We start from the raw sequence: 24,781 nt of genomic DNA on the forward strand, positions 1-24,781 counted from the left end.
AGATAAATGTTGATGTTGTTTTGTTTTAGTTGTGGAATTAATAGCCACAATTCCCTTCTCTTTACCAATATGTTAGTAGCATAGTCATAGTCAAATCTTATTACATTGTGATTTAATTTTAACATGCATCTTCCCTATGCAGTTTTTAAGACCAGTTTCTTGTCCCGAAAGGAAAGAAAACAAACTATGATGCAGCTGGTTGATACAGGTGAATTTGTTGGTATAGGATTTCTGATCGCTCTGTGAGCTCTTTCTATCCCCCCCCCCCAAAAAAAAAAAGACATCCTTGAAAACTTAAAACCTTAGACATCTACTTGGATAAAAATGAAGCGTCTTTTCCTTTGTTTTTTTTTTCTGGAAGACTGAAAAATCTTACATTTGTTCTCCTCTCCATGTTTTTCAGATCTTCAATTTTATTGAGCAACTATGTGCTCTGTTTCTGCGGAATGTGTGTGCGCGTGCATGAGTGTGTAAGTGTGTGTTTCCTCTTTTGTTAGCCATTACATTTCAATGAGTTTTCTATATCCAGTATTTGCAGATTCTGCTTCTCTGTCACGGTTTTCAACAACTAAGTTTGGATTAAGCTGTGGTCTTCCAATGTTTCTAGATTTCCTTAAAGGTTATCCATTGTAATGGTTAATACATATGTTGAAGAAATAACTTATTGGAAGTATATTTTAGAGATATCTCAGCATAGCTTGGTTTTGGAGTACTCATATTATGATTTCCCAGGTTAACAAGTTGATATAATTCTGACAATATTTTTTTTCAAAATTGCTCCAAGTCTTTGACAATTTTGAGTATCTTTTCATAATCTTCCTGAAGTAGAAATCCTGTCAGTTTTGTGTGACTTTTGCCATCAGTATACAGACTTCTCTTCAGTCGCTGTTACTTTTCAGCCAGTTTGCCTTCCTCCAAACTACTGCATTTCTTTTGTAAAGTAAACTGCTTATCAATCAAGAGACAGCAATCTTTTTAATCTCATACATCTTCAAAACCTAATCTCTCTAGTTGATCATTACTCTGCAAAACATTCTCTTTACATTTTCTTTAACTGTCATCCCTTGCTCATTAAGATCCCCAAATGCATGTTCCAGCTCCTTTCATAGGCCAAGGTTTACCAAATGTAAAAAAGCATCCCCATACTTGGTCTTTCATTCTGTAAATTGTTACCTCCGTCCTATTTTAAACACATTAAAATATCACTTACAGCATAGGTACACATAGGTTAACAGTAAAGAAAACAAACCATATTAACATTTTCCCTTTTGCACAGATTATACATTGTGTTTTCTTTATAACAACTGTCTTTCAGTTCAAAATTATATAACTCACCCAATTCCTGTCTTCCATTAAACCTCAGTCCTCCTCCTGAACACTATTATGACTGTATTGTTCCCACAAATTCCATTTGTTTCTATGTAATTTTCTCCTTCCCTTTTCTAAAGATCCATCTTATAGTTATTTTACCTCTTTTACAATATTCAGTACTTCAAATGCAGTTGGTTTAGATTTTGATTTCCAGGTTCTAGTAATTGCCTTTTGGCAGCCAACAGAATTAAACTTATTAAGGTCTTACTATGTTTAGGCAATTCAGACCCTGTGTTCCAGTTCAAAAGAATAATTTCTTTACAGTCATTTGCTCCCCCAATATTTCTGACAGAGTATTACACTACCAAAAAACACATTCCAGTTACCTCTTCCTTCCTCATCGCACCTCCTACATCTGCTATCTGAGGAGAAATTCTTTGAAATCCACTAGGAGTAAAAAAACATACTTATGCAAGGACTTCCAAGGAAAAATCATAAACCTTCTGGACTTTTTTTGCTTACTTGGGAGTCCATACATACATCCTCCAATTGTCCCCTTGTAAATTGCCTTTCCTGACTCTCTCCACAATCTTTTCTAACTTCTTCTGATTGATTGTTATAGTTATCATGCAATATTTTACATATCCTATTAATTATCACCTTTTTAACAGAATCAATTAAAAACTCTATCAGAGCTGGTATTCACTTATAACTCACCTATCCCTTTCTCTTTGCCTACAGTCTGATATCAATTTCTGACAGAGAAGGCTGTTTCTAACCTGCAGTCCAAACTTCTTCTTGGCCTCCTTCCCCTCTATTACCTTTCCCTTTCTAGTTATTTGCTCACAGTACCTTGGTTCCTTTGCCAGCTTTCTCAAGGAAAGTCCAGCCCCTCTTGCCTGTTTTTAGTACCCCTACTTGCAGCCATCCCTATTAACAAAATTTCCCTTTTATATTTGTGTATTGGCTTGGTTCTTAGAATACTTTCTGCAACCTTATGAATATAATATTCTATGTGGTGGTTATTATTCGCCTTAAAAATCTACATCCAAAATCCCACTCTTACCTTATTTTTTGAACTCCCTCCACCTGCTTCACCATCATCAATTTCCACTCTGAATTATAACCTTCAGTTTGCGTTATGTATACGACCCTTAATTGTCTAGATCTAAAATATCCCTTAATATCAGGCAATTTTAAACCACACTGTTCTGGATCAATGGGTTCCTGTCACGTAATCAAACTTCCAGAAGGTCGAACACCAGAAGTTCAAACTTGGAAGTTCAAAAGTTGAAAATGTCGAAGCTGCGGAAGTCCGAATTCTTTCCCAGGGAAAGAATTTGGTTGGACTTTTCTGTGGTTTCGACATTTCCTCCACTGTGGTGCGAAAGTTAGGGAACGGGTTAAGGTAAGTGTGCGACTGTGACAGACTTTAGGGTTAAGGTGCGGGTAAGGTAAGTGTGCGATAGTGACAGACTTTAGGGTTAAGGTGCGGGTAAGGTAAGTGTGCGATAGTGACGGACTTTAGGTTTAGGGTACTGGTAAGGTAAGTGTGCGATAGCTATGGACCTTAGGGTTAGGGTTAGGGTTTGGGTTAAGTTTAGTGCATAGATAGTTGTGCATGTAAGGTTTAGTGTAGGTTTATAAGGTTTTTGGTGTGCTTGTGTTGTGTATTTTTTGGAACAGCTAATTTTTTCCCTGGGAAAAAAATTTGCTGTTCTGATGTTTCAATGTTATCACATTTTGATCTTTCAAGTTTGAACTTATGGTGTTCGAAATTTTGGAAGTTTGATTACATGATATAGATCCGGATCAACTTATCCCACTTAACTTGGCCTCTAACTCCCAGATAAATTCCTTCAACTCTTTAATTATTGTCCACAACATTTCCTCTGGTTGATAAAAATACGCCTGACCTGCATGTAAAACTAAAGAGACTAAAATCATTTTCACTGCTTGTATCTTGCTATTCATATCTATAAACAACTGCTTTCAGTTTCTCTGTTTTTGTTTTACCTTTTATTCTTCTCACATATCGTTAGCTGTCATATCAGAAGCAGTTTTGATCTATACTCCTAAATAATTCATCTTATCTCCATAAAGACAGATATTGCTGAACCAACTTTTAAGTAGGTACATAACTTAAGGCTACAGCCATTGTTTTATCTTCATTAATTCTATATCCTGAAAAGACATTAAACTGTCTCAAAATGTTTCACAACACTGAGACGTCCTTTTCTGGATTTATCAGGTACAAAATAATAATATCATCTGCAAATAAAGTTACTTTTCTCGATTACCATACCAATTATATCCTTGAATTTCTAAGTCCCTTATTTTCTTTGTCAGTGGTTCAAAATAAAAAGCAAATAAAAGGGAAACAGGGCACCTGTGCATGGTTCCTCTGATCAAGCACAACATATCAGAAGTTACTGCTCTCCCATTTAAATCACTAACAAACAAAGCAACGTTTCAAGCAAATCTAAATTTCCACCTCCAGGACTGTCTTACCTGTAACTTGTTTCAGATGTAAGGGTTAGCAAAAGCATCACAAGCAATCAGCCGGCTCTACCTTTTTTTTTTCAGTGGTCTGTAATCACCATGAAATTCATGTCTAGCCTGTAAAACATTAATTTAAAATCTGTTTTTTTTTAGGTTTTGTGTTACATTAATGTACCTTTAAGTGTACTTAATTTGTGTATGTTGCCATCTTACTAGGTGACCTGAACACTGATTGGTCAGCCTGTACCTCCAACAACCCGACTAATCATATTAGTCTTTACAGTTTTACCCAACTTATCCAAGAACCAACTAGAATCGACAAAAAAAACCCCCACAAACAGTCTATTCTAGATTAGACACTAGTTAACAGACCCAAACAAAACTATCAGACAGGATGCCTTCCTGATGGTCTTGGTGACCATCTCCTCACCTTCCTCCTGCGGAAACTTACCAACATAGCCAAACCCATTGTTTTTAGACAAGTCAGAGACTATGGTAAACTAAATATAGAAGAACTAAACAGTATTCTAAAACATAGTAACTGGAAACCACTACTAACCCCAAACCTAGACCAAGCCGTTGACTACTTCAACAATATTCTCATCAATATCCTTGACAGACTCGCGCAACTTAGGAAAATAAGAGTCAAGGCAAGCTATGCACCATGGCTAACTAGGGAAACTAGAGCCCTTCTAAAGTCAAGAGATAAGGCTTGAAAATCTGGAAGAAATACAATACTAGCCTAGCCAAACAAAGTTACCTACAACTTAGAAATTAGGCCAAGAGACAAACTAAACTTGACAGACAAAATTACTTCCTCAATATCCAAAACAAACATTCAAAAGATCTCCAAAAGTTTTGGCATGCTATTAACTCTCTCCTAAAACCAGGCAAAACTATGATTCCCACTCCTAACTCCATCACCACTTCACAGAATCCATCTTAACATTATCCTCCCAACTATCCAAAAACAGCCCTACATATAACCCAACCAAATGCCCTGACAATATCCCATCCTTTACGCTCTCACCCGTTCCCACCTCAACAATTAAAAACACCTCCTAAAACTGAAACCTACCATCCTTGCTGCTGACAATCTAACAGCCAACTTCCTAAACATAGCTGCTGAATCCTTATCTTACCCTATTTCTATTCTTATCAATCGCTCCATACAAGAACCATATGTCCCACAGCTATGGAAGGCATCATACATTATTCCACTACATAAGGGCTGAAACTCTTATGAATACTCAAATTATCACCCCATTGCCATTCTATCCCCTTATCTAAAATGCTAGAGAAATGTATACATTCTCAGGTAACACACTTCCTAAACTCACACCATCTCCTCTCCCCCACACAGCATGGCTTCCAACACCACCATAGCACAACCACCGCTCTGCTCTCTTTCACCAATCTGATCAACCAACATAGAAATAATAATAACTTTGTATCTGCAATATTTCTAGCCCTCTCCAAAGCATTTGACATGGTTTTACATTCCTTACTACTAGACACCCTGACATCACTATCCTTTGCCCCTTCCGCTATAGCCTGGTTTAAAAGCTGTCAAATAGGCAACAATTTGTCCAATGGCAAAGTGTACTATCCCCCTTGCTCCCAACTATCATAGGTGTACCACAAGGCTCCATATTAGGCCCACTTCTTTTCTCCATATTTACCAATAATCTCCATTCCCTGACACAGCATGCTTCACTTATACAATACGCTGACGATTCAACTCTCATCTGTTCAGCTCCATCACTTCCTACCTTACAACTCACCCAGGAATCCTTTAGCTCTGTGGAAAGTTGGATCACTCAGATCCAACTTATCCTAAACCCTAATAAAACCAAATTACTACTTTTCACCTCCCAACAAAACCATTTCCACCCCTCTATCCTTCACTATCTCCAACAAAAATGGCACTATTATCTCTCCCTCTGACCATACCAAACTCCTAGGCATTGAAATTGATAATCTACACTTTACATCCACATTTCACAAACTATCAAAAAAGTCCATAAAAAACAGGAACACTATATAGGCACAGGAAATCCCTCTCGAAACAAGCATGGATTACCCTAGCCCAAACTCACCTCTTGTCTACCCTAATGCATGCTGCTCCAGTTCTTACCCAGCTTAGAAAACTTGACCTTGCCAGACTCGAATCATGTTATAATAAAATCGCCAAATTTGCAATCAACTCCACCTTTAGAACCCACCAGGCTCTAAGGGAATTGCAAGGAACTTCCCCAGTTACTAACCTATCACCAATTAGTCATTGCCTACAATGTGGTAACACATCCCGAAAAAAAAAAAAAAAACACTAGGCTAACTTCTCACCCACTATAGTACAAATCGTCCTCTCCGATCTTCCGACAAACCCCTCCTCTGTATCTCTAGGGCTAAAAATACTGCAGGAAAAGCACTGTTCTCCCACTCCATAGCTAGAACCTGGAATAATCCCCCTCCTGCTCAGATTTCTGCCCCTACCTCTTCTCAATTTAAAAACTCACTTAGAACACACTTAAAGAATAAGTGGCTATGCCCATGTATTACATAAGTCCTCAAACTACTCCACTTATATACCTCACTTCCTAATATACCTACTGTAATATATATTACAGTCTAGGTCTTCTCCTAATGCTGATTTGAATTTGTATACTTATTCTGTTACCATGTGTAACTATTTTTTCCTATACATATATATATATATATATATATATATATATATACACACACATATATATATATATATATATATATATATATATATATATATATATATATATATATAGGCCTTGGTACGTCTTCTGCTGTATACTGTATGTTAACATATTGTTTGAAAATTCTCTGTATACTGTATTTTAACATAGTGTGTAAAATTTTACTTACTGTGGAGCATTTCTCCCCGGGCCTCTGCTGAAAATGGACCTATGTCTAGTTGGACCATCCCGGTTAACAAATGTAAAATAAAAAATAAATAAATTTAAAAGGATCTAAATAGATAATATGTTATGTATTACAAAAAATGTGCATAAATAGTAAAAACAAAGTTTAACTGCCACTGTCTTATGTACTGATGATCTTTAGGATTCAGGATTAGCCCCGACTGCTGTCTGCTCCCTCTCCTGGCGTCTATCCCCTGTGGTACGAAGTTACCCTGCTCTACTTGTGCTTCCAGCACTAATCTGTAAGACGCTAAGGACCCCCTCCATTTATCAGTGGCACACCTCACAGCCTATCTGTCCTACAATCCCTCTATCAAGGATACTAGAAAGTATGTGTATTGAATAATTTCTGCTTGACTGTCTTTCTACTAGTGTACCACTGCTACACGTGGTACGTCTTGAGCTAAGGCAGCCAGCAGCCTCCACCCCCTCTCTTCTATACATTAATCTCTCTCCCCCATCCCCTATAGATACCTCCTTTTGACTAGCACCCACCTTTCCCTTGTACTCCAACTGACTCCCTCTCTAATCAGCCTGCAATATTACACCTGTCCACTAGGTGGCACCCTTTACCCAGCCACATTCCCTTCTTATCCTCTCTATTACATAGCCACTTACCTTATTTCCCCTGTTGTACCTGCATTGCTATCCAGTTCCATCACCTTACCCTTTAACTGTCTACTACTACCTTTTCTAGGCTCACTTCTCACTAGCCTTTACCACATCTGACTTTTCCAACTTACCTTAACAGATCAGTCCTGCTGATGGTCTTCTACAACTGATCCAGTCCTTGTCTCTACCTGCTCCGTTCGCACTATGGGCTCACTCCGCTCCCCTCCCCACCCCCAGGGGTCCTACTCTTATACTTACTAGCCACACCTCCTCCTTTTCCCATAACTCTCTACACAATTCCCATTGGACATCTTCTCGTTTATCTCTCATCTCTTACCACTCCCCTCCAATCTCAGCACACCCTCCTACCTTCACACACTCTCACCCTACATACTTCCATATCCACATACATAAATCCAATAGCTAATCCTTCCCAATGTCTAAGCCACCCACACCATTTCATGTTTTACTCTACTTCACTCTTTTACCACTTCCAATTTTAACCTTTGTCTACTTACTCTCCTCCTACGAGCACCCACTCCATCCTCACATTCATTACCCCAATCAACAAACCAGCTCTCCAGCTGTACCAGTCCTGCTTAACCATGCAAACATAGCATGCTCACCCAGCTACCTACTTGCCAAATATCATAGAATACTACACATTAAATATAACACACTTCATCTTAGGAGAGTGCTAGTTCTGTACAGCAGGTTCCCTAACCCAAACTATCTAGGACTACTCCTCTCATTAAAGGATGGTGACATTCACCCTAACCCTGGCCCAACAACTCCTATCACTACATAACTACAATCAGTCTACTAATTATCACCTTACTAAACCATCTAACTCTCTCCTACTAGCTCATCTTAATATACGTAGCATTAACAACAAAGTAACCCAACTCCAAGCTCTATTAGAAGTCTACTCCTTTGACATTATCTGCCTAACAGAAATATGGCTAAAATCTGTTATCAAAGACAATGAAATTATCCCACCTATATATATAATATCCTAAGAACTGATCGAGCAGCCAAGAAGGGCGGTGGGGTGGCTATTCTATTTAATTCTGGCTTAAAGCTAACTACATACAACTGTAATCTACCTCTAGCTTCCAATGCTGAGATTCTCAAATCCAAACTTGAACTTAACAATGCCAAATCGATCTATATTATGTGTATGTATCTACCTACTGGAAACAACAAAGACACCATGGAAATTATCCTTTGCTGGCTATCCCAACACCTACCCCAAGAAACCATAATCCTAGGTGATATAAACTTAGATTGGAACTCCTATTGTAGCAGCTTCCCTACCACCCACATTAACCTATATGTTTTTTCTCAAACTATTACCTCCCCTACCAGAATAAATAACGCTAACAAGAAAGAAAGCATATTAGACTGGATTCTTATAAACAATCATGCTCACATCTATAATTCTGGAACCCTCCCTGATGATATAAGTGACCACTCACTTACCTACATCATCAGGCATAAAACCAATAATCACATCCCACCCTCTATTAGAAATATCAGATCCAAAAAAATGTAACCCTGATCTATTCCAAAAGGAACTAAGAGCATGCAATTGTGTTCCCTTAAGACACCTCCCTTTAGATGAAGCTGTTAATTACTTCAGTTCTACCTTCCTCGCCATTCTTAACCACCACGCTCCAACCAGATCCATTAGAATTAAAACCAATTCTGCCCCATGGCTTTCTAATGAAACCAAACACAAAATTCATCTCAGAAATAAATATTGGGACAAATTGAGAATGACTAAAAACCCTGCAGACGAACAAACCTTTAGACGGCTAAGAAATGACACTAAGAAAGCTATACTTTCTGATAAAAAGAACTACTACCTACAATTCCAACAACCTAATCATAACAACCCACAAAAATTCTGGGCAAGCATTAACCAGCTACTCCACCCAGGGCAATCTACTACTCCCAACCCTCAGAATACAGACCAGGAAAATCCCATCCATACAGCTAATACCTTCAATACCTTCTGTACAGATGCTATCCAGACACTAGCTAGTCAGCTATCACCTAATACCTTCACTCTACTTTCCTTTACTTCAACCCCACCCCCTCCTTTTCATTTCAAACCTGTCCCAACCACATTTATTCTAAACCTTTTAAATAAACTGAAACCATGCTCTCCCTCAGCAGACCAACTGCCTTCTGAATATCTGCAGTTATCAGCCAAAGCTACTGCCTACCCCATTTCCATACTGATCAACAGAACCATTACCGAAGGTCACATCCCTACCTTATGGAAAGTCTCCCACATTATACCCTCCATAAAGGTGGACACTCCACTGAGCTCTCAAACTATCGCCCCATTGCCCTACTTTCTCCTTTAGCTAAGATCATGGAGAAATGTATCCACCTGCAATTACTCAACCACTTAATTGATAATAACTTACTTTCCAACTGTCAACATGGCTTCAGACCATCACACAGCACTACCACTGCCCTCCTTTCCTTTACTGACTGCATTAACAGTAACCGCAACCGTAATAATCTTTCTTCTGCTCTATTTATCAACCTGTCTAAAGCATTTGACATGGTAAATCACCAGATTCTCATAAACATACTACAATCTCTATCATTAGACCCTCTTTCCATTAAATGGTTCCAGTCCTACCCTGATAAACGACAACAGGCAGTATTATGGCATAACACTCTATCCACCCACCTACTTGTTACCCTAGGTGCCCCTCAGGGGTCAATACAAGGACCACTCCTCTTCTCCATATTTATTAACGACCTTCATCTTGCCATCCCCCAAACCATATGCATACAGTATGCTGACGACTCCACACTGATATGCTCAGCTACTTCCATCCAAGACCTTCACTCTTTTACTCAGAAGGTATTTAACACAGTTGAGCAATGGTTCACACAGCGCTGTCTTCTTTTGAACCCCCCAAAAAAATCAAACTCCTCCTCTTCAATCCTACTCAAAAGTGGTCTCCTCTTAATTTCTCTGTGACATCCACCAATGGTACTATAATATCCCCTGATCCTACCACCAAATTACTTGGTATCACCATCGACAAAACTCTGAACTTCGACATCCATATCAACAATGCTGTAAAGACTGTCAAGAAAAAACGTGGCACTCTCAATATGATTAAACCCTTCCTTTCCCCTACAGCCAAAACTACAATAGCTCACACTCATCTAATCTCTACACTCCTCTATGCCTCACCCATTTTCACTAATCCATCCAAGAATAACTTCAGTAAATTGTAAGTGTCATACAATAACATTGCCAGATTTGCCACAGGTAACCCATATAGATCCCACCACTGCATAAACTTAAAGCATCTAGGATGGCTGGAACTGCAAAACCTGATTAAATTCCACCAGCTAACCACTGCCTATAACATTCTTTATAACCCTTCCAATACTCCAATTTTATCTACCCTCATCACCCCCTATAAAAATCTGAGGCCATTAAGATCAGCAGACAAACTTCTTGTACACACCTCTAAACCTAACAACAGGGCTGGGGAGTCTCTCTTCTCTAATGCTGTTGGAAAATCCTGGAATCTTCTTCCCAGTGACCTCTCCTCACTCACCTCTTTACCACTCTTCAAAAACAAACTTTACCTCAAAACACACTGCCTATGCCCTTATACCAAACCTGACTAGTCATCTATCTTTTCAAACTTGGCTTTCCCTATCCATTACTTCTCACCTACTGTTATACCTTCCTATTACTATTTATTTATCATCTCTCTCTATGTTACATTATTTCTATGCTCTGTGGACACTGGTTTTTAAGTAAATCCTTTATCAATATCACTATAAAATTAACTTCTTTTTTTACTATTGACTTTACCCGTATAATGCATTGTACCTGTGAAATGCATTGTTATGATTCTTGCCCTCATTGAATATCCTATGCTAACCTGTATGCTGTACTACATATGTTACTGTTGTATATATATTTTTTTTCCTATTTGGTATTGTTATTGCAGCTTTATGTGTTTGTTTATGTCTTGGAGCTTTATCTCCCTGGGCCTCTACTGAAAATGGACATATATCCAGTTAAACTAGCCCAGTCAACAAATGTAAAATAAAAATAAATAAAATACGGCTTGCCTTTGGTTTGACTTGTGGCTGAAAACAGTTCTTGGCCTAGCTAATAAATTAAATTCAATACAAGATGAACTAAGAAAAAAATGTGATATTAAATGAGAGGTCTAAATTTACTGAACACTAGGATATCAGTAATATCAGTTAAGTAAAACATATACTCAGTAGCTTTAGTGAGGGCAGATTTTGTAAACAGTGATGGAACCAATAAGGAAGAAAAACATTTTACATGGGATCCTGCTCAAGAGGGAGGAAGGAGTAGCTGAGACTTAAGAAAAGGTACAGTTGGCAAACTTTAATAATGCATTACTATTCACAGTAGAGGCATAAAAGAAAATCAATCCAGAATGTAATTTGAAAATGTAAGGATGCAAATTGTAGGAGTACATTAACAATGTTATGAACGACAAACGCAGAAGACAGAAAGCTCAGTAAAAGTTTACATCAAACAAGGAATACTAAAAATAGTGAATTGCCTATGAAGAAGGAGAAAAGAAGAAAAGTGACAGCTCAGGGAATCCATGAAGGACAAAGTGCTTTGGACAATATGTGAAAGGAAGACAAGTGCTGACAGCCATTGGAGGAAGGTGGGCAAACAGATGAGGAATCAAGCAAGCAGGCTGACATGCAGGCTTGACTCTGTATTCACTAAAGAGAAATGAAGGTGGGAAAACAGATGAGGAATCAAGCAAGCAGGCTGACATGCAGGCTTGACTCTGTATTCACTAAAGAGAAATGAAAAAAGATTCTAAGTTGGGAATCTGCTAGAAAGTTAAGTGTTGATGAGATAACTACACGGGTAACTAGGAAGAAGATTAAAAAAAGCAGACCTGAGCAGATAAAGTCCAGTGACCAAATAAGCTCTCATTTTGTCTTGCAAAAAATGCCAGAAGTAATGGGTCCTCCATTAACTTGATTATATAACCCGTCCCTGGAGACTGGTAAGATTACACTTGAAATGAAACAATGTATCAGTGGTAAAAATAACATAATAGAAGGTACAAAAAGGATTCAGGAAAGTTGTCAAGCTCCAGTGAGACTCGCATCAATTCTGGAAAATGTAAAGGGAAATTTACAGGAGGCTAATTAAATATTAGTCAGAAAATCAGCTGTGGAATGAGAACCATAACTGTCACTCAAACTTGTTACAGGTTTATGATCGGGTAACTACAGAAGTAATACAGGGAGACAACTGGATACAATTTTTCGAGACATTAGCAAGGCATTTGTTACAGTCCCACACAAAAGGCTGATATGGAGAAAGTCCAGTGATTAGAAGTAGGCCCAAATATATTAAGGTGAATTAAAAACTAGAAAAAAAAGAAGGTTGTGGTTAAGAGGCTGAAGTAAGATTAAGGAGAACTCATCAGTTATGTGAGAAATCAATTAACATAAAACACAATTCTTATGCAAGGAGCATTGTGATTATCTTTTTCCCAATATGGAAGCGTAATCTTGTTAAATGCTTACCTAGCATAAGATCCGTCCATAACAGTACTTAAGCGAGCTTGAACGCTTGTTAAACACCCCCTACGTGCTGTTGCATTTGGGTCTCACACTAAGAAAAGTGCCAGAAGGTAAACAGCCTTTAAAAGGTGACTTTCACTCTGCTACACTTACGAACAAAATTGTGCACATCAGAGAGATTATCCAAGAAACTGGAATTTGTTCAAGTTGGATGATGATTATATCAAACTGGTGGGTGAGAGACGGTTGCTTGAAAAATCACATAATTCCATTGTCAAAAGGGGCATGGTAAAATGTGGGCATTGTCCACAGTGTTGGTACATTTTGGAAGGGGTATGCTTTCTTATAGAAAACTATGGAGCAGTCAAGCTTAAACATAAAGATTATTGTTACAGTAACGGGTTTTGTATGTTGCTAAATGTTAACTCTGTGAAGGATTCTACACAGAAAAAACTAAAAGAGCTCTTAAATCATGAATTTATCGTCTTTATGGCGCCCAGAAAAGGGATGAAAGAAATGCTTTATACAAGCATGTCAAAAAAACATTCAAAGCATTGTTTTAAATTCTTTATTATACATCATGTTGACCTTGGACAAAGGGGTGGACCATCTGATGATTTTTTTGGAATACTAAGAACTTAGATAGCAGATTAGGTGCAATGCGACCAAAGTTCCAGGACTAAATGAACAAGACTCTATCAGCAGCATATTAAAATTAAAAGCTGCATATGCTATTTGAAGTTTTCTTCGGAGAAAAGGCTTTTGATGAACATGTTAGAATCGTTTTATATTTGTTAATTCAATTTTAACCAAAATAATGTTATTATATCATTGTGAATGGGGAGCATTGTACTGTTATTAGTATACATACACCAATGTTGTGCATTTGAGTGTTGTTTCTTTAAATTTTGCATCTTGTATTTTTGCAGTTCACAAGTTTTGCATTGTGTTTAATTAAGTGTGGTCATGTGACTGGTCGGGGCTGTACAAAAGAGGGTAAACTGACTGACGTATTTATTCTGATGAAGTCAATATACCCTAACGGAAGCGCTCAATAAAGTGCAGCGGTTCTGTTACATGCCTTATGCATTTCATTGCATCAGTTGTTGGCAGTTACTTCTTACTAATATGAATACAGGTATGACTGTTATACTGCCGTATTTCTAGATCTCTCAAAGGCCTTTGACATGGTATCGCATGAGCTACTACTCTCCCCAACCTTTCCTTCTCACAATCAGCCTGCAACTGGTTCCACAGCTATCTACACGGATGCCAGCAATCTGTAATCTTCACCTCGCCTCACAGTTACTCTCGGAGTTCCCCAAGGGTCTATCCTCGGCCCTCTGCTATTCTCACTTTTCACTAACAACCTACATACTGCCACCACACAAGCATCTCTTATACAGTACGCAGATGACTCTACTCTTGTCTGCTCTGCCCCCACTCTACTAGAACTACAACAAATCACAGGTATCATTCTCTTCTGTAGAAAGCTGGCTATCCAATGCTCAGCTCCTACTCAACCCAAGACAGACAAAACTTCTTCTGTTCCAACCTTCCAAATCCACCCAAAACACCCCCACTTCAAAATTCTCGCCAAAGACAATACCATCATCTCTCAGAACACACAAAATTACTCGGTCTGGAAATAGACAACAGACCTAGATTTGTCACCCACATCTCTCTCACAATAAAAAAATGTTCACAAGAAACTTGGCGCATTATAACAAAGCCACCAATTCCTAACCAAGGCAGCTAGAATCTCCATAGCCAATTCCCAGCTAATCTCCACCCTACTATATGCACCCCCCATACTTAACCTTATACAGACAGACCTACACAAGCTGGATGCTTGTTGCAACAAAATTGTTAAATTTGCCACTGGAACCTCTTACCGCAGCCATCATTGTATCTCCCTTAAAGAACCAAACTGGCTAGAACTCCCACAACTCCTTCACTTTAATCAACTCACCCTCACTCATAAACTTATTAACCACCCCCTTAACATCCATTCCCTTCAAACCCTTCTCCAGCCCTATCACTCCACTAGGCCCCTAAGATCAAGCAACAAATATCAACTGCTACCAAACCCAAAAACTCAGCAGGAGAAGCCATATTTTCATGTACTATATCTAAACTTTGGAAAAATCTTCCACCCTCTGTAACTAGCCTTTTCAAGACTGCGCTCAATTTCCACAAATTTGCACTGGCTTTGTCCTTGTTCTAATCCAGACGAACACCCCCAACACCCTAACCTCCCTCCACCTAGACTCTTAATCCAACTATACTATTGCCACTACTGACCACAGTCAGAATTAGCTAGTTGTCTTTACATACATTAAAATCTTGTCTGACAACTTTGTTACTAATATTATAAATGACAAGAAACTATCTTAACTTGCAACGTTTACTGAATATACTGTTGATAATCAATATCTTATTGTATTAAAGCCAACAACCTGTAATGTTGTTTACTATTGCTGCAACTTTGTATCTCTATTTATCATGTACATGATGTGGAGCTTTTCTCCCCGGGCATCCGCTGAAAAAGGACCTACGTCCAGTTAGAATTACCCTGTAAACAAATGTAAATAAAATAAAATAAATAAATTACTGCACCAGCTTATACCTAGTCGTTTGTACCATTTTGTTGAAAACATGCTAAACCTGTTGCCAGTCTTCTTAATCAATGAGACAACATTTAACTTTCATTTGATATATCTGGACTTTTTATGTACCTCTTGAATAGGATCAGTTAGCTTACACGGTTACAGTATTAATGGTACCCCTTTCCAAGATGTTGGTTTCTGAACCCATATCCAGCAATTACTTTTATTAACATCTGATAGTATATGACAAGAAAAGTATTAAACTGTGAAACCTATTATGATATACTGGGAGCCCCTTGTTGCTGTTTTCCATGCTTCTTAACTTGACTAGGCTGGCTGGAATAACCTGCTGTACATACAATTAACATAACACTGCTTTGCGAAAAGTATTAAACTGTGAAACCTATTATTATATACTGGGAGCCCCTTGTTGCTGTTTTCCATGCTTCTTAACTTGACTAGGCTGGCTGGAATAACCTGCTGTACATACAATTAACATAACACTGCTTTGCGAAAAGTATTAAACTGTGAAACCTATTATTATATACACTGGGAGCCCCTTGTTGCTGTTTTCCATGCTTCTTAACTTGACTAGGCTGGCTGGAATAACCTGCTGTACATACAATTAACATAACACTGCTTTGCCTGGGTTAAATCAGAGTTGCCCATTTTCTGACCATTCAGCTTATTGTTCCCTTTTTTGTTGTTAAATGGATCCTATTCTCCACTGCATTCCACCTCTGATGTGCCTGTGGAGATTGGGGGAACATTCACTCTTTCCTCATTCAGTCACTATATTAAAGGAGGGATTGCAGCTGAATCCTGTTTCACCTTACAGGCAGGCCTGCCTCCTCTGGAAAGAGGATGAGCTTATAGTCTAGGTCATCTAAGACTACGTTTCCTTCTCCTGAATGTCTAGCAGGAGTGTCTGAATTCTGATGCAACCCTGAAGGTGGACTCTCCCACCCTTCCTTTCCTTCCTCACCAGATACAGAATGCCCTTACAGTCTTTGGCCTTTCAAACACTCCTTTCCCCAGCACTGACAGATGACAGTCAAGGTATCAGATATGCAGCTTGTGGAATGCTATTACAAGAAGAGATTCCTAAATGAGTGGAGCTAGGATGATGCCAGCATCACTACCCATATCGCCCCACTCATATTCTCCCACAACCTCCTACAGATACCTGCATGTTAAAATTCTACTTGATGATCTTTCCCCATCTTTAACAGCAATCTCCTCCCCATTTTAGAGCCATTTGTGAATAGGTCCAACCTGTTCTCTACTCCCAGTGTTAGATCTGACACATGCACATTAAATACGAAACCTGGAAATGATCTCTGTGTTACACTACTATACTCTCCCTGGCAATTATCTCTGTGTTAAAACTATTATACTACTCTTCCTTTACATTATATTACTGCTGATTGATGACAAAAGGATACAGTAAAGTGCATTTAACATTCTACTTTCCTCCACCCAGAACCACAGCTGGTCATCTGTGGCCCTGATCAGCTTGCCAAACTTTGCACCCACTCATCTCATTGAGGGGAAAACATAAAACTAAAACAAGCATCTTGCTACAGTTATTACCACATGGTAGGTTAACTAACATCACATGCAGCAGTTAAATTAAGAAGCTGCAATATCCTTGCAGCTTCACAATCAATGCAAATAACACACTTGTGCACCATTGGCATTTGCTGGTTGCACCCACTAACAGCTTGCACTTCATGTAGCTGACCCATCCACCCCTACTTTCTCTCTTATCTCTCTCCACCATATGCCCGCCTTCTTCAATGCATCTGTGGAATCTCTCCCTCCATCACCACTTCAGGCCATTGAGAAGCCCAACCTGATTACCCCCAATAATGTCTAATTGACTTATCCAGAGGCAGACAGTAGGGAAATGGAAACTGAAGGAGTCAATCACTGTACTACCTTAATCTTCCGTGCTAAATGCCAGACTTCTCCCAACACAGTCTATTCTGGATGGCACCTTCACATCTTCCTGGCCAAACCTGTGTATCAGTATCATGCCCCACCCCCACTGCTTCTACTTCAAATGAGAAGCAGTGTAGCTTGTGAGAGTAGAGCCCCCAATATACCTGCTCCTTTCCCCTCAGTCCTGTGTGTTACTAAGCCATTGAGCCGGGAGGACCTTAAGAAGCCTGGTCTTACATTCCCATGGAAGTTTTCAGTCATTATATTTTTGCGTACAAATAATCAAGTGGCAGGCAGAACAGGGATATATTGTGACACGTACTTGTTGCTCCAATCCATGAGGGATATGGATGATACAGCAGTGTGCTTTCATATCTCCATAACTGGTCTTTTGTACCAGTATCAAATTCCCCTCCCTGGTCTTAAGACAGATGAGCTCTAGCATGTCTAGTCACTGTGCATCCTTCCATCCCAATTTCTACAGCTAACCATGGGGGAGCAGAATTTGATACTTGTACACAGAAGAAGTCCTCTCTGTTCGGGATGACCCATTCACATATCCCCCCCCCCCCCAATATCTTCTGGTTTTATGTGAGAAGCACTCTAGCCTCTATGGTCACTGGGCATATCTCCAACCCCACCTATCCCCAACCTGTACACCAACTATTAGTGTTTTTAATGTAATCATGGGGGGGGGGGGGGCAGCAAGTACAACGCAGAAACCACAAAAGTTCTGACATCAACAGGAGATATTCAAAACATTTTAAAACACGCACCTCATGATCCTTACCGATTCCACTTATTAAAAAGCTGTCATTCCAATATTCAAACTATGTTCTGCAAAAAACTTTTGCAACTCAAGAAGCCAAATAAACTACTGAATTTTCAGTTTGCTGATGTCACCTATAGCTTTATAACACACAGTTTGAAGAAACAAAACGTTGTACTGCATAAAGAGAAAAAAAGTTGTAGAAATACAGAGCGTAGCGTTGTAACGTAGCCCCCACTGCTGTTTGCACGTGTGGAGCTGCAGGAATGCGGCGCCCAGCGGCCATTGACGTCTGCTACTCTATCCAGGCTGGAGGAGGTGGAAGAGGGGGAGGAGGAGGAACGAAAACTTCAAAACATGGCTTCCTTCTCTCTGGAGCCTGGAAATCAAGATGAAACCCCTACAGATGAATCAAAGCAGGGGTCCCATTTCATAAAAGCTGAGGAATACACCTTGGATGAAGCGTCAGAGAAACTTCTGCAAAGTTTTCAAAGCGCGGCGTTAAGTTTCTCTGGGGAGCAGGTCGCTTGTGTTTGTGAAGCACTCCTGCAGGCTGGCAATGTGGACAGGCTGGGCAGATTCCTCACTTCAATCCCGCCGTCAGAGTTGCTACGTGGCAACGAGACTTTACTGAAGGCCAGGGCCCTAGTGGCCTTCCACCAAGAAAACTTCAAAGAGTTGTACTGTATCTTGGAGAGTCAGTCCTTCCACCCTTCTAACCATCGCTTTCTACAGGATCTTTTCCTACGGGCGCGGTATCGGGAGGCAGAAATGTCCCGGGGCCGACCGCTGGGGCCCGTGGACAAGTACCGGCTTCGGAAAAAGTATCCCCTACCCAAGACCATTTGGGACGGCGAAGAGACAATGTACTGCTTCAAGGAGAGGTCGCGTAACGCATTAAAGGAGTGCTACAAGAACAATCGTTATCCGACCCCGGACGAGAGGAGGAACCTGGCACAGATCACGGGGCTCTCCCTCACACAGGTCAGCAACTGGTTTAAGAACAAGAGGCAGAGGGACCGCACCCCCTCCGTTGGCACCCCCAGCAAGTGGTAGGTAGTGCCTTGGGCAAGAGGTGGGGTACTGGCTTGTTGGTATTCATTGGGGCTTGTTTATCTCTTTGTTTTCAGGTGTCTGTCCGCGCTACATTTTTAGTAATTCGTGCAAGGCTGTTCGACGTTTTGCAGAAATACAACTTGGAAAATGCTAGTTAGCTTTGAAACATTCTCCGACCGAATGAATTAAGTACTTGCTTCTCAGATTTCTTCGAAGTGGTTTGATCCAGAACTTTTCCATACACTTCATAAAGTTGTTTCTCCATCCGTTTGAATTATAATAATGTCTAATATTAATTTAATTTCAATATTATTTTCCTTTACTACTCGGAGAAAAGAAGCAGAAAATAATAAAGCCTCTTAGTTGCCAATAGTGTTTGTTGCAGGTCCTTGGGTTCAGACGTGCCGTTTTGTTGTGAAATGTGAAACTCTTTCCTGTCTGGGCTCAGATTTCTTCGTAATACAATATATAAAGGCTCTGATCTGACGCTTTATTGGTTCCCCAAATCTAAAGACAGGGCCTTAGGAAGGTCACCAAGTGATTTGATGAGGGAAATCATAAATGACATAGTATATGCATGCTTTATTTTGGCGATTCGGTAGCTTTCTGTGCTGGGTGTCACTTCAGTTTAATGTGCATTTTGTTACACTGAAAGTTAAAGTTAGTAGCGTTCTTTATTTTAATATTATGTAAATAACCATTTAGTCCCATAGACCACCTGCGGGCTTGCAGTGTTTTGAAGGAAGGCATTATGTTTAAAAGCTCTAAAAATCGATTTATTGTAAACCTCCTCATTTGCTTCTGACTTTTTTTTTCTGTGTCATCCAACACTTCACTGCATTATGTCATTTATTGTGTGTTTTTATTTCCGCAAACCTAGTCTGGAGTGGCTTTAACACTGGACAGGTGCAGTAATGCTTTTCTTGTCTTGTAAGACTGGGTGATCTTTTTTCTTCTGTTCTTTTAGCTTGGTATCTGTTCACTTGCCTCCTTCATGGAAGTACTTTATGTATATGCAAGTGCTATGGCTAATTCTTTTGCAGTCTCCAACAGTAACCTACCACATTTTTTTCAGAACTACATACATCTAACTCACCACATTTTTTTTCAGAACTACATACATCATTAGCATTGCAGGAGTAGTAGCTGTTTCACTTTTTAGAAGGAAAAAGAGAGCTAATTTCATTTCTTGAAATCACAGGTTTTATGAATAGTGGTCGAGAGAGCATTTAACTGTGCACACATCAGTGTTACCTGCTGACATAAACATGTTTCGTTTGTCAATTCTGAACAGTCAATTGATTTATTATATATTTCATGTGTGTCTATACATATGTGTGCGTGTGTATAATATGCATATATGTATATTGATGCAGTAGTGTTTGTTTTATTTTAATTTATGTGTATTTGTTTACGTGGGTAGTGTACTGATCAGTATTGAGCAATTTCTGGCTAAGCCTGGGAGAAGTACAAAAGATTTACAAACAAAACATAGGAATGTAAGTAATAATAGAATAGTGCAGCCTAATTGCATAGAAACATGTATATGCATTCCAGTGAACAAGCACAGTGCAGTAACGTACAATCAAGCAAAGTATAATGTGCGGTATACACACTAAAGTGGGTCAGTAGTGAATCTTAGGAAGAGACTTGGAAAGGATATAGGTAATGTGATATGTCCTGTGTTGAAGCAGATGCTGTTAGATATGGTCTCGAGTGTGGCTTAGTTTTTGTTGGAGACAGAAGCAAAAATTGTGAGCCCATGTTCAAGTTGAGAAAGGAGAACTCCTTTGCCAATGGCTGCTCTGGCTGGTTGGGATTGAAAAGGAGAGATCATTTTGGCCCAGATGAGAAGGGAGTTTTTGGCTCTCACTTTGTTTATGTGGAATTGAAGGTGTAGTGAACCAAGCCGTAGTCGTAGGTATTTGAAGGTGGGGGCTGTCTCTGTGGTATGGTTATGTAGGTCATAGATAATTATAGTCAGATGCTTGGTGAAATTTCTGTGAAGTTCTAAAAAGCATAGTTTTGGTCTTAGTGGGGTTGAGAAAAGTTTATGGTTTATGAGGCATTGAAGCTCATGCATGTCTGACTGGAGTTGCTATTGAATGTTAGCATGAGAGTGACTGGATTGGTATATGGCCATGACGTCAGCATAGAAGATAAAGGGAGTTGTGAGAGGTCAGAAGGAAATTTGTTAATGAATATGGAGGTGGGGGGCAAGGCTGGATCCTTGGTGGTACACCCATAGCTGCATATTCTGATTTGAGAGGATCCTATTTTAACTTTGAAGTTGTTTGTCAGTGAGGAAGTTTTTAAACCAGGGAGTGGCGTCAGGACTGATACCAGTTTCTTTTAGTTTGTTTTGGAGAAGATTGTGGTCCATGAGGTCAGATGAATTTGTCAGGTCTATAAATATGACACCTATAAGGAGGCCAGCATCTTGAGTTTAGCAGGGCGTATCAGGTAGGGACCATCAGTGAGTAAGTTCTCTCAATAGTACTTTGTCCAGAGCAGAATCCATTTTTGGAGGAGCGTGGGTGGTACTGCTGGATATACAGGAATAGAGAGGTTTGCCCAATATTAGAAGTGTTATAACTGTATTGTAAGCTAGTTATTTTTTAGTTTGTATTTGTTTGTTTTGGTGTGATTACAGTATATTTGATGAGGCTAGCCGAAAATTAGTACACTGACAGTACTGCTGTTTAAGCAGCACAGACTGTCTGTTTTTAAAACAAACAAATAAGAAGTGGGCATATTTTTTCCAAGTGTTGTCTACCTTGCATTTTGTGATCAGGTGAAGCTTTGAGCTGCAGTGGTTAGCGGGCATATTTTTTCCAAGTGTTGTCTACCTTGCATTTTGAGATCAGGTGAAGCTTTGAGCTGCAGTGGTTTAGGGACACTACAGAGTGCTGAGATGTTTTTGGTGAGGTAGTTGTATTTTGGATGTAGAATTGATAATTTGAATGCCTGAGGAAGGTAGAGATGTTATGACATAGTGTGTAAGATATACCTGGCTAAACAGGGAAAACAAATTTCAAGTGGTTAATTTTGTCTTTTAACTTCAGTGTTAAAAAAGAAAATTACATTGTGTAATAATACCCCTGGCTGAAATTCCCTGCTTTTTTGTCATGTTCCAAATAAGAAGAATCTTCAGGCCACTTTGTTTCTCTGTGGATCAATTTTTCGGCAGAGCCTGGGACAATCCTAGGAGGTTACTATGCTATTGGCCCTGAGGCCCTTATAAGCCTAAGCAAGAGTTTAGCCAAGTCAGCACCCAAAGCCCCTGTCCAGCAGGGACACAGGTGGAATCCCAGGGATGTATTTTCTGTTTCCCATCCCAGTTATCCACCTTTTGCTTAAAAAGAGATAATGAGGTACTCTGCTTGATGTGGAGAGGGAGTCTCTGGGACACAAATCTGTCCCGCCAACAAGTCCTATTGATATCACAGATAAGGTTGAGGCCTCTTGTATGGGTTGCTGGAGTGGAGCTTGACTTGTGGATATGCAGCAGTCCCATCAAGGCGGGATCTGAGATTGCTTTGTATACCAGACACAGGTCACCTCTGAGGAGTCTTGATGCAACTGAGTAGAAGGACAGGGCTTTTAGCCTGTGTGTGTAGGGTAGATGTTTGAGGCCCTGGATTCTCCTGGTGAGGAATCTCTGTGGTCTCAGCTGCTGCATATGCTTTGCGAGGTACATGCTGAAGGGCGCATTGCACTCAATAACTGGCCTTGTAAGGAAAGAAACCAGGGATGTTATGACCGGTTTGTCCCTGGATGAGATACCCTTACTTGTGAGGTGGGCCATGTAGAAAGCTTTCCGTACAATGGAAGCAACATGGTGGTCAAAAGTCAGGTTGCTATCAGCCTGGGTGCCCAACTCCCACACTACTGATTGTGTACTTAAGACATTGTTATTGATGTGATAATATGTGGGGACATCACTCTCCCCAAAGGGGATAATGATGCATTTTTCTGGCATTCAGCTTGAGGTCATGTTTTTGGCACCAGTCATTTGTTTGGGTGAGACCATCTTGGAGGACATCCAGGTCACTTGGGGAATTTATGACTGTGCTCAGCTTGCAGTCATCTGCAAACTTGGTCAGCCATAGCCCACTGGTTTTGGCCTACACCTCAGAGAAGTATATCCTGAATAACAGTGGCCCCAAGACCGATTCCTGCAGTACGATGCTCGTTACGGGTCTACTGCTTGAGGTGGCTTCCCCTATTTTGATTAGGTGGGTTCTGTCAGTGAGCCAGTTTGCTATCCATCTGGTAACATCTAGATTGATGCCTAGTTGAGAGAGTTTATCTACTATGCCTGAGTTGGGAATAGTGTAGAAGGCTTTGGCCAGGTCAAGGTAGACGGTGTGCACCATCTTCCCTTGTCCATGGCTTTGGTGACTGTCTCAAAGAAGTCAACTAGATTTAACAGACATGACCTCCCCTTGACAAAGCCAAACTGTGTGGGGTCGAGTGTTTGGAGGTTGCCAATGTCCCTGTTAATGAGGTCCATGGATCTATTCCATGGCCTTGCAGATCAGGCTAGTTAGTCTGATGGGTCTATAATTTCCAGGATCGGTGGACGGTCCAACTTTGTGTAAAGGGATGACAGTGACTGTTCTCGACTTGGCTGTGACAAAGCCAGTACTCGGGCTTTGGTTGAATAGAGTGCTTAATGGTGCTGCAAGTTCATGCCTGAGTTCATTCATGCAGGATGCAGCTTGGGATGTTATCGGGTCCAATGGAGGCTGTATTGTTTGCCTTTGAGCGGGCAATGATGACCTGTTCCTTAGAGATAAGGGGTGGGGGGCAGGTACTGGGGATGTCCTGATTTACTCATTGGGGGACAGGTACTGGGGATGTCCTGATTTACTCATTGGGGGACAGAGGGGCGAAGTTTTCGCTGAATCAGCCAATGTCTACAGCATTTGTGTATGTTGTGTCCTTGACCATCAGTTTTGAACAGATGTGGGTGCTTCCTTCGAGATTGTGGACTTATGTGAAGAAGGCCTTATGATTGTCTCTAGTAGATGTGGCCAATTTGCACTTGAAGTTGGCTTTAGAGGATTTCACTAGTGCTATTATTTGCTTGTTCAGGCTAAGGAGAGATTGCTTCCAGTTGGGTACCTGCTCTGTCTTGGTCTTAGACTGCAATTTTTCCCTTTTGTTATATAGTTTATTTATTGCAGATTTCCACCAGACAGGTTTACTCTTCCTTGTGGAGGATGATTTTGTCCTGTCATGTATTCCTGATTTCATGCAGCTATATAAATGCTCGTATAGTACTTTGGTGTAGATTTGGACATTGGTGTCAGTTCCTGCAGTCAGGGGGGGGGCTGTGAAGCTGTTTATTCCATCCCTCAGGAGGTTGTAATCATGTTTGGAGAAGGTTTTTTTGTTTGATCCTAGCTAGAGAGGGGTCAGGGGAGATGGTG

General features: G+C 40.0%; 1 protein-coding gene across 1 annotated transcript in view; it reads left to right on the forward strand.

Annotated features, from left to right (window-relative positions):
• Positions 1–18,305: 18,305 nt before the first annotated feature.
• LOC122814004 (homeobox protein SIX5-like) overlaps positions 18,306–24,781 on the forward strand; it is a 343,037-nt gene continuing 336,561 nt past the window's right edge. The window contains exon 1 of the mRNA XM_044086623.1: positions 18,306–19,339. Coding sequence (XP_043942558.1) covers positions 18,645–19,339 — 695 coding nt within the window. The 5' untranslated portion in view covers positions 18,306–18,644. The remainder of the gene's footprint in view (positions 19,340–24,781) is intronic.

Source organism: Protopterus annectens, chromosome 1.part0, assembly GCF_019279795.1.
Source record: "Protopterus annectens isolate FY-2018-M chromosome 1.part0, PAN1.0, whole genome shotgun sequence".
NCBI classification, from domain to species: domain Eukaryota; kingdom Metazoa; phylum Chordata; order Ceratodontiformes; family Protopteridae; genus Protopterus; species Protopterus annectens.